Source organism: Piliocolobus tephrosceles, chromosome 1, assembly GCF_002776525.5.
Source record: "Piliocolobus tephrosceles isolate RC106 chromosome 1, ASM277652v3, whole genome shotgun sequence".
Lineage (NCBI taxonomy): Eukaryota > Metazoa > Chordata > Mammalia > Primates > Cercopithecidae > Piliocolobus > Piliocolobus tephrosceles.
This window is the reverse complement of record NC_045434.1, coordinates 94,072,984-94,087,139: the sequence shown is the minus strand read 5'-3', so window position 1 is coordinate 94,087,139 and position 14,156 is coordinate 94,072,984. Positions and strand designations below refer to the sequence as shown.

At 53.2% G+C, this 14,156-nt stretch overlaps 1 protein-coding gene, 1 long non-coding RNA gene and 1 other non-coding gene across 5 annotated transcripts in view; 2 read left to right on the top strand and 1 right to left on the bottom strand.

Moving 5' to 3' along the window:
• Nucleotides 1-4,311, top strand: part of MEF2D (myocyte enhancer factor 2D) — a 35,828-nt gene extending 31,517 nt beyond the window's left edge. For 2 of the 3 annotated variants that reach the window (XM_023214059.1, XM_023214058.1), the window contains exons 10-12: nt 1,501-1,741; nt 2,224-2,530; nt 2,866-4,309. In XM_023214059.1, the coding sequence (XP_023069827.1) occupies nt 1,501-1,741; nt 2,224-2,530; nt 2,866-2,877 (560 nt within the window). In that variant the 3' untranslated portion in view covers nt 2,878-4,309. Of the gene's footprint in view, nt 1-1,500; nt 1,742-2,223; nt 2,531-2,865 lie in introns of all 3 variants that reach the window. The other variant, XM_023214060.1, reaches the window with a different exon arrangement.
• LOC111532299 lies at nt 51-188 on the top strand. The gene has a single exon (XR_002728499.1). It is a non-coding gene; the product is annotated as a U4 spliceosomal RNA (small nuclear RNA).
• Nucleotides 4,312-5,690: 1,379 nt separating the features above from the next.
• LOC111543797 lies at nt 5,691-13,731 on the bottom strand. The gene is made up of 3 exons (XR_002731953.2): nt 13,366-13,731; nt 8,760-8,835; nt 5,691-7,000 (listed from the first exon to the last, which is right to left on the bottom strand). It is a non-coding gene; the product is annotated as an uncharacterized LOC111543797 (long non-coding RNA).
• Between the last annotated feature and the right edge of the window lie 425 nt (nt 13,732-14,156).

The window sequence follows — 14,156 nt, the reverse complement described above, 5'->3', positions numbered from 1 at the left end:
AAAAAAAAAAAAAAAAAAAAAAAAAAAAAAAAAAAAAGAAAGGCAATTGGAGCTTTGGGCAGTGGGATATCATAGTCAATGAGGCTTATTCAAGGTGTTATAGTTGCTAATTGAAAACTTTACCAGTACCCACCAAGATGACTTGAAATATAATTGGCATTGGCAGTTTTTGACAGTCTCTGCAGAGACTGAACCAAAAAAATTTTAAAAAGGCAGTTGGAGACTTGCCAGGTGAAAAAAGACGAGTTAGACATAGACCTTCTCGACTTATGTTTTTCCATCTTTTTATTTTTTAAATTGTTATTATGCAAGTGATACCTACACATGATTTTTGTTTGTTTGTTTGAGACAGGTTCCTACAGGCTAGAGTGCAGTGGCATGATCATAGCTTACTGTAGCCTCAGCCTCCCAGGTTCAAGCAAGTCTCCTGCCTCAGCCCCCTGAATAGCCGGGACTACAGTGCATGCCACCACACCTAGCTAGTTTTTAAGTTATTTGTAGAGATGGAGTCTCTTCGTGTTGCCCAGACTGGTCTCAAACTCTGGGCTCAAGTGATCCTTCTGCCTTGACCGCTCAAAGTGCTGGGATTACAGACGTGAGCCACTCGCCCAGCTGACTTTTTTTTTTTTTTTTAAGTTCAACACTATTTTTAAGAACCACCTTGGTGGGGCACAGTGGCTCATGCCTGTAATCCCAGCACTTTGGGAGGCCACGGCGGGCGGATCACGAGGTCAGGAGATTGAGACCATCCTGGCTAACACGGTGAAATCCCGTCTCTACTAAAAATACAAAAAATTAGCCAGGCGTGGTGGCGGGCGTCTGTAGTCCCAGCTACTCGGGAGGCTGAGGCAGGAGAATGGCGTGAACCTGGGAGGCGGAGCTTGCAGTTAGCAGAGATGGCGCCACTGCACTCCAGCCTGGGGGACAGAGCGAGACTCCATCTCAAAAAAAAAAAACACCTTGGTCGGACGCGGTGGCTCATGCCTGTAATCCCAGCACTTTGGGAGGCTGAGGTGGGCAGATCACTTGAGGTCAGGAATTTGAGACAAGCCTGGCCAACATAGTGAAACCCCATCTCTACTAAAAATACAAAAATTAGCTGGGTGTGGTGGCATGTGCCTGTAATCCCAGCCATTTAGGAGGCTGAGGCAGGAGATTTGCTTGAACCTGGGAGGCAGAGGTTGTAGTGAGCCAAGATCGCACCGCTGCACTCCAGCCTGGGCAACAGAGTGAGACTCCATCTCAAAAAAAACAAAACAAAACAAAAACCACATCTTTTCATCCTGTTAAAACACAGCACCTCATGGTTATTATGACTTAGGTTTCTTTAACTCTGAGTACCATCTTCACTGAATTTTTGTGGTCTTCTTGAATTCTTTACATCTGTCATTACACACTCCCTGTCCCCTCATCCCCACCGTCTTCCTGGAGGCAGCTCCCTCATAGGAGCCTTTGTGCTCTCCCCAACTCCAGGTTCATCCTCACTTTTCCTCCATGCAGATTACCAGTTGACCAGTGCAGAGCTCCCCTCCTTACCAGCCTTCAGTTCGCCTGGGGGGCTGTCACTAGGCAACGTCACCGCCTGGCAACAGCCGCAGCAGCCCCAGCAGCCGCAGCAGCCACAGCCTCCACAGCAGCAGCCACCGCAGCCACAGCAGCCACAGCCACAGCAGCCTCAGCAGCCGCAACAGCCACCTCAGCAACAGTCCCACCTGGTCCCTGTATCTCTCAGCAACCTCATGTGAGTCCTGGGGAGACTCCATGTGAGTGTGTGGGAAGGGAGAATTGAGGAGCGGGAAGAGGAGAGGCCTCTTGGGAGCTGGGTTCCCTGCGGGGTTCTAGTGGACATCCTGTGAGGCTGTGCACTGCACAGTCTGTTAGGCAACAGTGGCACCCCTGGGGTCTCTTGTATAGACCGAAGAGGCTCACCCTGAACCCCTTCTGAGAGCCAGCCCCAGGGTAGGGGGTGGGAGGTGGGGGTCCCTGGGTTGCAGAAGATGACATGGGATGGAAAGAGAACTAATATTTCTTATTTCCCTTCTCTTCCCTTCATTCGACCCTCTTCTGATCACTCTCCATCCAATTGCCTCTCCCCAATACCCCATCCCCCATATTCTCATCCTCTGTTCTCTCTCACTTTCTGTCTGGTGTCCTATCCCTTGTTCTGTCACTCACCCCCTCTGTCTTTATCCCTTGTACCCCATTTCCACTGCCTGCCTCCAGCCCGGGCAGCCCCCTGCCCCATGTGGGTGCTGCCCTCACAGTCACCACCCACCCACACATCAGCATCAAGTCAGAACCAGTGTCCCCAAGCCGTGAGCGCAGCCCTGCGCCTCCCCCTCCAGCTGTGTTCCCAGCTGCCCGCCCTGAGCCTGGTGATGGTCTCAGCAGCCCAGCCGGGGGATCCTATGAGACGGGGGACCGGGATGACGGACGGGGGGACTTCGGGCCCACACTGGGCCTGCTGCGCCCAGCCCCAGAGCCTGAGGCTGAGGGCTCAGCTGTGAAGAGGATGCGGCTCGATACCTGGGTACTGTAGCATCACCTCTCCTGTCTGCCAGTGTCTGCTACACCCAGGGACTGCCCCGCGTGCCCCCAACCTGTTTTATTTCCCACCCAAGAGGCCTTGTGGCCGGCTAGCCCTTCCGCCAGCCCTTCTAGGGCAGCACCAACACCCCTTCACCCCTGCCAAAGGCCCATCTTCTCCCTCCCTCCAGCATTAGTCCTTCTGCTCGATGACTTCCTCCCCTCACAGCTGGCCCTGCCACTAGAATCCTGGCCCTATGGGGAGAGGGGAGTGGGGGGTGCATACCCGTAGCCTGGGCCACCCCCTCACACCCCCTTCTCCATCTCCTCTCTTCACAGACATTAAAGTGACGATTCCCACTCCCCTCCTCTCAGCCTCCCTGATGAAGAGTTGACAATCTCACCGCCCGCCCTTCCCTGCCCCGAGCTCCTCCCGCTCGACCCCCACTTCCTTTCTTGTGCTCCGTGTCCTGTTGACGGTTACATTTGTGTATAATTATTATATTATTATTATTATTATTATATTTTTTTTAATTTGGATTCTCGCTTTGGAGAAGGGGATGCTCTCATCCCCTCTTTCTGTACCCCCCACCATTTTCACTGGCTGGGGGGGCTCTCTTTTTCGCGGGAAGGGGGGACACTTTGCACGTTGTACACATATGCTGCAGGAAGGGGGTGGGGGGCCCAATAGGCCTTTGGGAAAGGACAGGTGCCGAGCCCTGCATGTGGAGCCCTCCCACCCCACCCCCAGATAGAGGGAAATAACCAAAAAACTACCAAACAACAGAAACCCACACTCTAGACTGAAACCCCAAAGTGGGCTTGATGGGTGGGTTTGTGTTTTAAGGGGAAAGTGAGGCAGAGGTTCTGAAAAGGGTCTCTGTTTTGGGGTTCATGTAGCCATAGGCACATGGAACAGAATACCTAAGCCTGGCCCCCAAATGCCCCTGCACACACACGTGCCACACCTGTGCTGATTCTTGTGTGTGCTGCACCCCCAAGGTGTGTGGGTGCTGGCTGAGCTTTGGGCTGGGACGGCAGCCTGGGAATCTGAAGCTGGGGACAGGGGTTTGAGGTGGGGGCCTCTCTGGAAGCACATTTGGAGAGAAAGACAGAGAGCCATGAGGAGAGGGCTGAGGAGGGCAGAAGGGCTAGGCAGGGGGCAAATTGGGCCCCTCCCTTCCCCAGCTTTTCTCTAAGATATACAGTGCAATAGCTCCCCACCCCTCAGTTGACACCAGCCCTGTAAAGCTGGCCATAATGTGCAGGGAGAATGGGGAGAGGGTCTTCAGTGAGGTGGCTCGGGGGAGAGTCGGCCTGGACTTCCCTGGGGTGCTCCAGGCCAGAGCTCTTTGATCGGGGCGAGTGTGGTGAGGGGATGTCCTTGGCCTTGCACACACACTACCTGGGGGAGTGGGCACTGGGATGGTCTGTGGGGTGGGAGGTCCTACGGATGGGTCCGTAGAGGTCCCACCTCCCTCATTCCTCCTTGGCCCCTCTCCCTAGCTTCTCCCGTTAGTTAGCTCCTTCTGCTCCTGACCCCGCCTCCTTGCTCTTGGCGCCCCCATTGTCTCTGGCTACCTCCTTGTCCCACCACCTCCAGGCCGCATCCCACCTTCCCTCTTGGCTACTGTAATTGTAAATAGCGACCTTTGGAAAACGTTAGCGGTGTAACAGTCCAGGAAACTGTTTTTTTGTTGTTGTTGTTGTATTGATATGAAATGAGATTCTATTTTTGTCAAAGTATATTGTAATAATAATGACTCAAATGGCCCGTACTGTACAGATGAGATTCTTCTGCTGTTGTTCTTGCTCCCCTCCCCTCCTCTGAGTCCGCCCCTCTCTGCTGCCTCCTCAGCGGGGCAGTGAGCAAGGGGCCCAGGGGCAGCCGAAGTACGGGGTCCTGAGACCTCAGGCAGGATCGGGGATCAAACCAGAGGGGGCAGGCTCCCAGCCTGCTCTCTAGGATCACCCCCCGCCCTAAGGGGCCTGGCCTGGGGTGACGTAGGCAGGCAGACTGTCTACCCCACTCCTTCACACAAGCCCAGCTCCTCTTCCCAAGGGGTGCGGTGCTCCCTTGGGGTTTCCTCCCAGTTGGAGAGTAGAGTTAGATAAGGCCCAGTTTTGCGTTAGCTGACCGTCTTTGCCCGCCTCTATGACCCAGCCTCTTGCAGTATTCCCATACTTGATGCAGGGAAGGAACCAGAAGCAGAGGAGCCTCTATGCAGGTACACACGTGTACCTGAGTGTGTTCATGAGGGCATCTGGTGTTTATGTGTCTGAGTGTAACTTTGTATTTATGTGTGTGTGTGTGTGTGTGTGTGTGTGTGTGGTTGCACGGGTGTACCTTTGTATTTATGTGTATATGTGGTTGCGTGGGTGTGCCTCTGTGTGTCTCTGAGCCTGGCCGAGTGTGTATGCAAATCTGTGACTGGAGCTCTAGGAGCATCTCTGTGTCTGAGCGTGCCTGGTGTGTGTTTACAAAGGGACAGTTGGCTGCTCCAGCTCCACAGCCCTGGGACCCCAACTCCCATCTTCCCTACTCCTTTCCCTGTGTTCACCCTCAGCTCTGACGCATTGAACTGCAGTTGGGGGGATTGACAGGTAGCCCTCTGTGCTTCTCCCTGCAGCCCTGCCTCTGCCAGGGCCTCTCCCTCCAGGGACATCTGCTTCCACCCACATTTTTCCACTTAGTCGCCCATGCTTGACACACGGTTCCTGGAGTACCCTCTTTCCCCGACCCCAGACCTGCTTTCAGAGCAAAACTCAAGTCCCTCTTCCTCCGTGAAGCTTCTCCCTCAGCTGAGCAGCAGTGATCCGTTCTTACTCTTTTTTTTTTTTTTTTTTTTTTGAGACAGAGTCTCGTTCTGCCCCCAGGCTGGAGTGCAGTGGCGGGATCTCGGCTCACTGCAAGCTCCGCCTCCTGGGTTCACGCCATTCTCCTGCCTCAGCCTCCCGAGTAGCTGGGACTACAGGCGCCCGCCACCACGCCCGGTTAATTTTTTTGTATTTTTAGTAGAGACGGGGTTTCACCGTGTTAGCCAGGATGGTCTCCATCTCCTGACCTCGTGATCCGCCCGCCTCGGCCTCCCAAAGTGCTGGGATTACAGGCGTGAGCCACTGCGCCCGACCCCATTCTTACTCTTAACCCCAATCCACTGACTGGGTGGGGGCAGCACGTCCAGCCTTCCCACCTCCCCTGCAGGCTTCTAGAGGGAGTTTCAAAAACTGATGAGCCTCGATCCAGGGCTTGAAAGAAGCCAGGGTGTAATCTTGTTCATGCATGCATCCCCAGAGCCTCGCCCAGTGCCTGGCACATAGTAGGCACTCAATAAATGCTGAATGGGTGAATGGTTGAATGATAGGTGCTCAATAAATGAATGACTGGCCTTCCCTTCTCAGGCTATTCCCACCATTAGTCTGCCCACCTTTCTAGACTGGGCTTGGCCACCATTAAACACGGGGTGGGGGTGAGGGCCCCTGCAGTTCACGGTGCAATATTCACCAGTTTTGCCCTCTGCCTCATAAAGGCAAACCTGGCTTTTGATTACCATGTGTGGATGTTTCTGTGTCCTTTCTTCTCTGTCCCTGGGGACAGGGTGGTCTGTGAATATGTGACATTTCTGCAGTTCAGTATCCGAAGGTTTCTCTTGAGGGTAGGGGCTCCAGGGCGGCCAGATGAATTGGGTCCCTGGGAACCCAGACCTCAGATGGGGACTTAATGGCTTCTTCCTCTCAAGCCAAATTCGCCTCCACCCACTCCCTCTGAAGAACTGGGCATTTGCCAAAGTAACCACTGGAGTCATCTAATGGCCCTCCCCTCCCCAGGTTTCCCACAGCTTTCAGGGACAGTGGGCAAGAGGACCCCCCCCACCACCTCAGTGGAACACACCATCCTCCCCTCTCAACAGCACGCTCAGTGCAGCGAGACTGACCCCCGACCCCCTTCCAACCCTCCCCACCTTGGACAGGAAGGAAGGAATGCACCTTCTCTTGCTGATTATTTATTTGTTTGGAGAGACAGAAATGTAAAAGTGTATCTAGAAATATCTATATCTCTCTATATTTTTAACTGACTCTTTGGAATCCCCTGGGGTGGGGTGAGGGGTAAGTTTAGGCTTTCGCGGAGGGGAGGAGACATGGAGCCTGGGAACTCCTTGTTCTCCCCTCTGCTGCCTCTCCCCACCCCTTAAAGCGGTTGGTAGAAGGAATGGCATTTGTGTGGGGGAGGGAGGCTGGAATGGAGAATCTGGATTCTCTCCTCTTCCCCATTCAAGTCCCAGAGGGAGGGAGGTGGTGAGGAAGAGGAAGGGAGGGGCGGGCCGGGCCGTGGAGGTGCCCCACCCCCACACCTGACAATCACCCACACTCCGGGGCTCTTCCTGGGTCCTGGGGCGGGCGAGTCCAAGTGTGAGGCTGTTGATTTGTTTTCAGTATTTCTTTCCGTGCTGTATGGTGATGCTTTCTTAGTATTCTGCACAATAAGAAAAGACAAAGTCCTCGAGATTCTTACGAGTTTTGTTTGAAAACTCTTTCACTATATTTGTTGTAAAGAGGTTTACTATTAAAAGAAAAAGAATACACGTTTCTGATACTTCGGCGTGGGTTTTGGTTTCTTTGGTGCCGCGAGGATGGGAAGGAAGGACTGGTGTAGCCCCATCAGGATGAGAGGCAGCGCTTCACCTCAGCAGGGAAGAATGAGGGGCGGCCTGCAGGGTGGGGCACTTCACAGGTCTCAGGTGGGGTTTTCAGGTGAGAATTTCTTCTAAGTGTTCTATCAGAAGGAGGCAGCCCCAGGCCACACTAAAGAGGAGTTGCCCAGCTAGAAGCCTCAGGAGAGATTCTGGGACACAAAAGCAGAAATGCCACCCAAGGTTGGGTTCAAACCAGGATGGTGTTGGGGGTGGGAGTGTGGCACGGTGACGACCTTTGCCCGCTGAAAGCCTTCCTCAGGAGAGAGTTGCCCGGGCACTGTGTGAGGCACAGGCGGATTCCACCCTCGTGCTCCTCACAGCATGCTTCCCTCCAGCAGAGGAAGCCGCTCTTGCCCTTTCGAAGTGCTTTAACAGTGCCCAGGAGCCTCTCTCTCCCCTCCTCACACAGCCCACAGGACCACCCCACCCCGCCCCGCCCCACCATGCCCTCCAGCCAGTGTGGCCTGCTCTTAAACGTGCCTCCTTGGCCGGGCGCCACGTCTGTAATCACAGCACTTTGGGAGGCCTAGGCGGGTGGATCACCTGAGGTCGGGAGTTCGAGACCAGCCCGATCATCATGGAGAAACCCCGTCTCTACTAAAAATACAAAATTAGCCGAGCGTGGTGGCACATACCTATAACCCCAGCTGAGGGAGGCTGAGGCAGGAGAATCACTTGAAACTGGGAGGCGGAGGTTGTGGTGAGCTGAGATTGTGCCATTGCACTCCAGCCTGGGCAACAACAGTGAAACTCCGTCTCAAAAAAAAAAACCCTGCCTCCTCATACCCAGCACAGCTGTGCCCTGGGGCAGATGCAGTGGCTGTAGAGGAAAGCAGATGGAGGAAAGCAGATCCGGCTTGGCTTCCTCCAAACAGGCTGTGGCTGCTTCTCTGTACCTAGCCCAGGTGCTGCAGAGACAAACGTGGAGTGTGAGGGGCCATATACAGTGGCAGAGACAGGCCTACGAACGCCTAAAATCCATGAGGCATGGTTAAGGCTGTGGGTGGGCCGGGCGCGGTGGCTCAAGCCTGTAATCCCAGCACTTTGGGAGGCCGAGACGGGCGGATCACGAGGTCAGGAGATCGAGACTATCCTGGCTAACACGGTGAAACCCCGTCTCTACTAAAAAATACAAAAAACTAGCTGGGCGAGGTGGCGGGCGCCTGTAGTCCCAGCTACTCGGGAGGCTGAGGCAGGAGAATGGCGTAAACCCGTGAGGCGGAGCTTGCAGTGAGCTGAGATCCGGCCACTGCACTCCAGCCTGGGCGACAGAGCGAGACTCCGTCTCAAAAAAAAAAAAAAAGGCTGTGGGTGCTACACATGCAGGCTGTGGTGGGAGCACACGGGAGTCAGGCTTCGTGCCTTGGCTTTCCTCATTTGTGAAATGCAGATGACCATCTCTACTGGTCCTGCTTCCCTCATAAGGTCATTGCAGTCTTCCCCTCACTTCTCCCTCAGTAGGGGCAGAGAGGAACGATGAGCTGAGCAGGAAGGGGTTAAGAGGATACCACCCTCCAGATGAGGCTCCCTGCTGGTTACCTGCTCTCCTGTAGCAGCTTCCAAGATGACCTCCAATGATCCCTGCCTGGTATTCGTGCCCTTGTGTGGTCCCCTCCTTCAGCGAATCATGGTTGGTATGGTGTATCCAATTTAAAAAAGACAGAGTGATAGCATGTGACTTCCAAGGCTAAGTCATGGCTTCTACTCCATCTCCCTCTCCCTCCCCTCTCCCTCCAGTCCCCCCCCCCCTCCCTCTCCCTCTCTGTCTCCCCATCTCCTCATTTGCCCTGGGGAAAGCCAGATCCCATACTGTGGGACACTTAAGCAGCCCTATGGAAAGGCCCACATGGCAAACAACTGACGCCTCTTGCCAACCACCGTCTGAGTGAGGTCATCCTCTCTGTCCTTGTAGTTCCCAAAATTCTGCAGATGTTGGTACAGGTGAGAACCCACTGGTACAATGTACACTGTAGCTCAGCCACAGCCATGAAGAGAGACCACTGTCTTCTGCACATCTGCAGTTGGTTCCTCAGACTGGCCTGTGCCTCCTTCCATATAGCCATCATTCCATGATGTCTTGGGTAGGCGTTAGTATTGCCCACACATATTTCCAGTTCTCTTCCCTTCCTGGACACACAAAAGGCTGTGCATCCCAGTCCCTGTATAGTCAAGTGGAGTTATTGGACTAGTTCTGGGCTGTAGCCTATAATGGGAAGTAATGTGTGTCCCTTCCGAAATGCAGCTAGTGCCTGATTCTCCAAACACTCTTTCCCTGTTGTGGGAATTGCAGAAGCACGTGTTGAGGAGGAGCACTAGCAGATCAAAGCAGCCTAGACTGCTAAGCTGCCCTAAGGTTTTGTCCAGCACGAGTGGACTTTGTGTGAATAGAAAATAACTGTGTTTTGTTAAACCACAGTGATTTTGAGTACTGTGTCTGCCATATAACCTATCCTGCCTATCCTGCCATATAACCTATCCAGAGCTAATAGCTGCTTGTTTTCTCTCATCCCCCACCTTTCCCCTCTTCAATTCATCCTCCCCATCTTTGGCCCAGCTCTGATAATCTAACATGTCATGGTTCTCCACTGCCCACCGTCTAAAGTCCTAACTCCTTGGCCTTGCTCCCAAGGCCTTCAAAGAGCCAGCACAACCTCTTTTCCAGGCTTAGTCCCTATGGCTCCCTCTGCATCCCTTGGACTCTAGGCAGACCAGACAGCCCTATCAGTTCCCTTACAGATCTGTTGTGGTATGGCCCACGCCATAATCTGTCTGAAATCCAACCAACATCAAGCACCTATACTTTGTGAAACCTTGTGTTAGGCACTGGGGACATAGGAATGAGATAGCTCCTGCCTCTAGGCAATTCACAGTCTAATGGCCACAGGAGACAAGTGAACCAACAGTTTATACTTGAGTCTGTGTTAAATGTCACATAGAAAGAATGTAAGTGGGCTTTTGGGATCAGAGATGTGGTACACCCAAATCCAAACTAATGAAAATGAGAGGAGGCTTCTTAGAGGAGGTGCTTGAGCTGGAGTTTGAAGACATATAGGAGTCGCCTGGGCAAATGAGAGTAAGGAAGACATTCCTCATAGCAGGAATAACACATAAGGTATGGAGAGACAATAGTGGCTTCAGGAAATCAAATACGGTGATGCAGGTCAAAGGAACAGCACATAGAACCGAAGAGGTGGGCAGAGGCCCCATTATAAAGGGCCTTGATTACCAAGACTTGGACTTTATTTTGCAGATATTTGGTCATCAAAAGATTTTAAGTAGAGGAGGGATTTGACCAAACTTGCATTTTAGAAAGCTCCTGCCAGTAAAAGTTGCCCTCTGACAGTAACGCTGAAAATCAGCTGGAAAGGAATGCCGCATTGGAGGCAAGTGGCCTGTCAGGATCCTCTACAAGTAGAAATAGTGAGAGCCTACACCCAAGGAAGGCGTAGACAGAAGGATGGAGAAAAAATGAGTTTTGTAGATACTGAAGAGAACACTTGCTACTGCTACTAGTCAAAGACATGAAAATAGATGAACTTACTTGGTTTGGGTAAGAAGAGGTCTAGCAAAAAACTGCTTTACCACGCCTATTTCTATCTTCGAAATCCTTCCTATCTTTAAGGTTTTACTCCTACAATTTTCACATCATGAAACTTTTCCTGATTTCTCTCCCTCCCCTGTCCTGCCTAGCTGGCTGTGGTATCCTCCAATGAAGTGTCTTAGGAATCTGCCCCCAGCTTTTTTTTTTTTTTTTTTTTTTTTTTTTTTTTTTTTTTTGAGACAGAGTCTCTGTCACCCAGGCTGGAGTGCAGTGGCGTGATCTCGGCTCACTGCAAGCTCCGTCTCGCAGGTTCAAGTGATTCCCCTACCTCAGCCTGCCGAGTAGCTGGGACTACAGGCGCCCGCCACCATGCCCGGCTGATTTTTTGTATTTTTAGTAAAGACAGGGTTTCACCGTGTTAGCCAGGATGGTCTCGACGTCTTGACCTCATGATAACGCCCACCTCAGCCTCCCAAGGTGCTGGGATTACAGGCATGAGCCACTGCACCCAGCCAGGAATCTGCCCCTTCTTTATAGCACCTACCTCATTTTACCTGGAAATGTAGGTACCAGTTTCTGTTTTTTCTCTACAACCATACTGAAGCTCCTTTTAAAAATGTACTGCCGGGGCCGGGCGCGGTGGCGCAAGCCTGTAATCCCAGCACTTTGGGAGGCCGAGACGGGCGGATCACGAGGTCAGGAGATCGAGACCATCCTGGCTAACACGGTGAAACCCCGTCTCTACTAAAAAATACAAAAAAAACTAGCCGGGTGAGGTGGCGGGTGCCTGTAGTCCCAGCTACTCGGGAGGCTGAGGCAGGAGAATGGCGTAAACCCAGGAGGCGGAGCTTGCAGTGAGCTGAGATCCGGCCACTGCACTCCAGCCTGGGTGACAGAGCGAGACTCCGTCTCAAAAAAAAAAAAAAAAAAAAAATGTACTGCCGGCCAGGCATGGTGGCTCACACCTGTAATCCCAGCACTTTGGGAGGCCAAGGCAGGTGAATTACCTGAGGTCAGAGTTCAAGACCAGCCTGGCTAACATGGTGAAACCCCATCTCTACTAAATATACAAAAATTAGGCCGGGCGCAGTGGCTCACGCCTGTAATCCCAGCACTTCAGGAAGCCAAACTGGGCAGGAGTTTGAGACCAGCCTGACCAACATGGTAAAACCCCATCTCTATTAAAAATACAAAAAATTAGCTGGGTGTGGTGGCGGGCACCTGTAGTCCCAGCTACTTGGGAGGCTGAGGTAGGGGAATCGCTTGAACCTGGGAGGCAGAGGTTGCAGTGAGCTGAGATCGTGCCACTGCACTCCAGCCTGGGCAGCAGAGCAAGACTCCTTCTCAAACAAAAACAGCAGAGCAAGACTCCTTTTCAAACAAAAAACCGGGTATGGTGGTATGCACCTGTAATCCCAGCTACTCGGGAGGCTGAGGCAGGAGAATTGCTTGAACTCGGCAGGTGGAGGGTGCAGTGATCCGAGATCGTGCCACTGCACACTAGCATGGGTGACAGAGCAAGACTCTGTCTTGGGGGGAAAAGAAAAAATGCACTGCCTTGTCCATGTTTGTATGTGGCCCCATGCCTGGCACACAGTATGTGTTCAGTGGGGCTAAAATGAAATAATGCATGTGAAAGTGCACTCTGTAAACTGTGGAGAGTACTACAAACCATATAGATTTTTAAAAATAATACTCAAGAGCACATAACTTTTTGCAGCTTCTCCTCTACTTTTCAGCTGCAAGATCAGCTCCTGAAGCAGCACAGATCCTTAGGGTCCCAGTTTCCTGGACTCAGATATGAGTCCACAGAAGAATTAGCACCCACTAGGCTCCTGTACCCAGAGGCAGGCAGCTCTTGGTAGGCGGGAGGCAAAGGGTGGTATTTGTTCCAGCCAAGAAGGCCAGACTGCCAGACCAGTTCTCTGTAGCTCATCTTCTTCTGACTCACACCCCTCAGTCCCATGGGCTGAGTAACTTTTCCAGCCTTGTGATTGTGGAAACTTGTTTCAGAACAGCGGATGTGAAAGGGACACTTGGGCGACCCCACCCCAGGTTCCAGAATGGCTCGATTCTACTGGAGCCAATACCCAGGCTGGAGTGCAGTGGCGTGATCTCGGCTCACTGCAACCTCCGCCTCCTGAGTTCAAGTGATTCTCCTGCCTCAGCCTCCTGAGTAGCTAGGATTACTGGCACGCGCCACCACACTTGGCTAATTTTTCTGTTTTTGGTAGAGATGGGGTTTCACCATATTGGTCAGGCTGGTCTCGAACTCCTGACCTCGTGATCCGCCCACCTCAGCCTCCCAAAGTGTTGGGATGACAGGCCTGAGCCACCGCGCCCTGCAGTCTGTTTGCAGTCTTAAATCACGGTGTCACTGCCCAAAGTCCATTCCCCTGCCCTGTTTCACAGTTGGTAAACCAGAGGCCCAAGAGGAAAAGGAGGCACTAGGAAGCTCCTACAGCCTCCCGCTCTTCTCCCAGCTAGGTCTAGTTCAGATCAGCCTGGGTGAGGGGGGGCTCAGGATTTAGTGCTTCCAGTCGGACTGATTTATATTTGACAATGCCCCCGCCCCGCTCCCGGTCACCCTCTCCACCCTGCCACCTTTGTTTTGTACTTGCTGCCAATTGTTTACAGCTCCAAGGGCTTCGCTCAGGCAGTTTGTTTGGTCTCATAAAGTGCGGTCCCGCCTTCGCAGGGGAGAGTCACTCCTATTTACTGCGCATCAGCCGCCACGTGCCCCATAAAAGCTGGTTACCACGACGCTGGCCGGAGCTGGGAGGAGAGGGACCCCGCCTACGGGAAGGTCACGAGCCCGCCAGGACCCGCCCTCACGTGACCTGCGGGGAACGTCCTCGCCTGTGTCACTACCCTCGGCGGAGAACGAAGCCTGGCGCCGGCCGTGGCATCCAATCCCTGCCCTGCCAGCTATAGCCGGGCGGGGGAGGAGGGAGCGGTTCCGGGTTCAGAAAGAGAAAATATCCATCTAAGGCGAAGGGGTAGAAGGGAGGTCGAGGGAAGGCAATAAAGTCACTTGTTTAATCTCCTCTATGCTGTAAACTCCCCGAAGGGAAAAATCACCATATTCCTATGTGTATGGCACACAGGAGACGCTCAATAAATGGCTGATTGGCAACTGGCCCGCGGACCCCGCTCGGATGCAGCGCCAGTCCCGCCGCCCTACGTAGCAGCCCCTTCACCCCTCTCCCCCGGCGTCCTCCCGGCTGTGACAAGGCAAATGAGGCAATGGTTCGGCCAACCAACGCTTCCAAGCCTGCGGCCCGCGGCCGGGAAGGCGCCTCAATCCGCTTGTCCAACACTGCAGTGGGTGCGGACAAAGACCCCGGTCCACTCTCCGCGCCCCTGCCCATGGGCGGGAAGCGGAACCTCAGCCT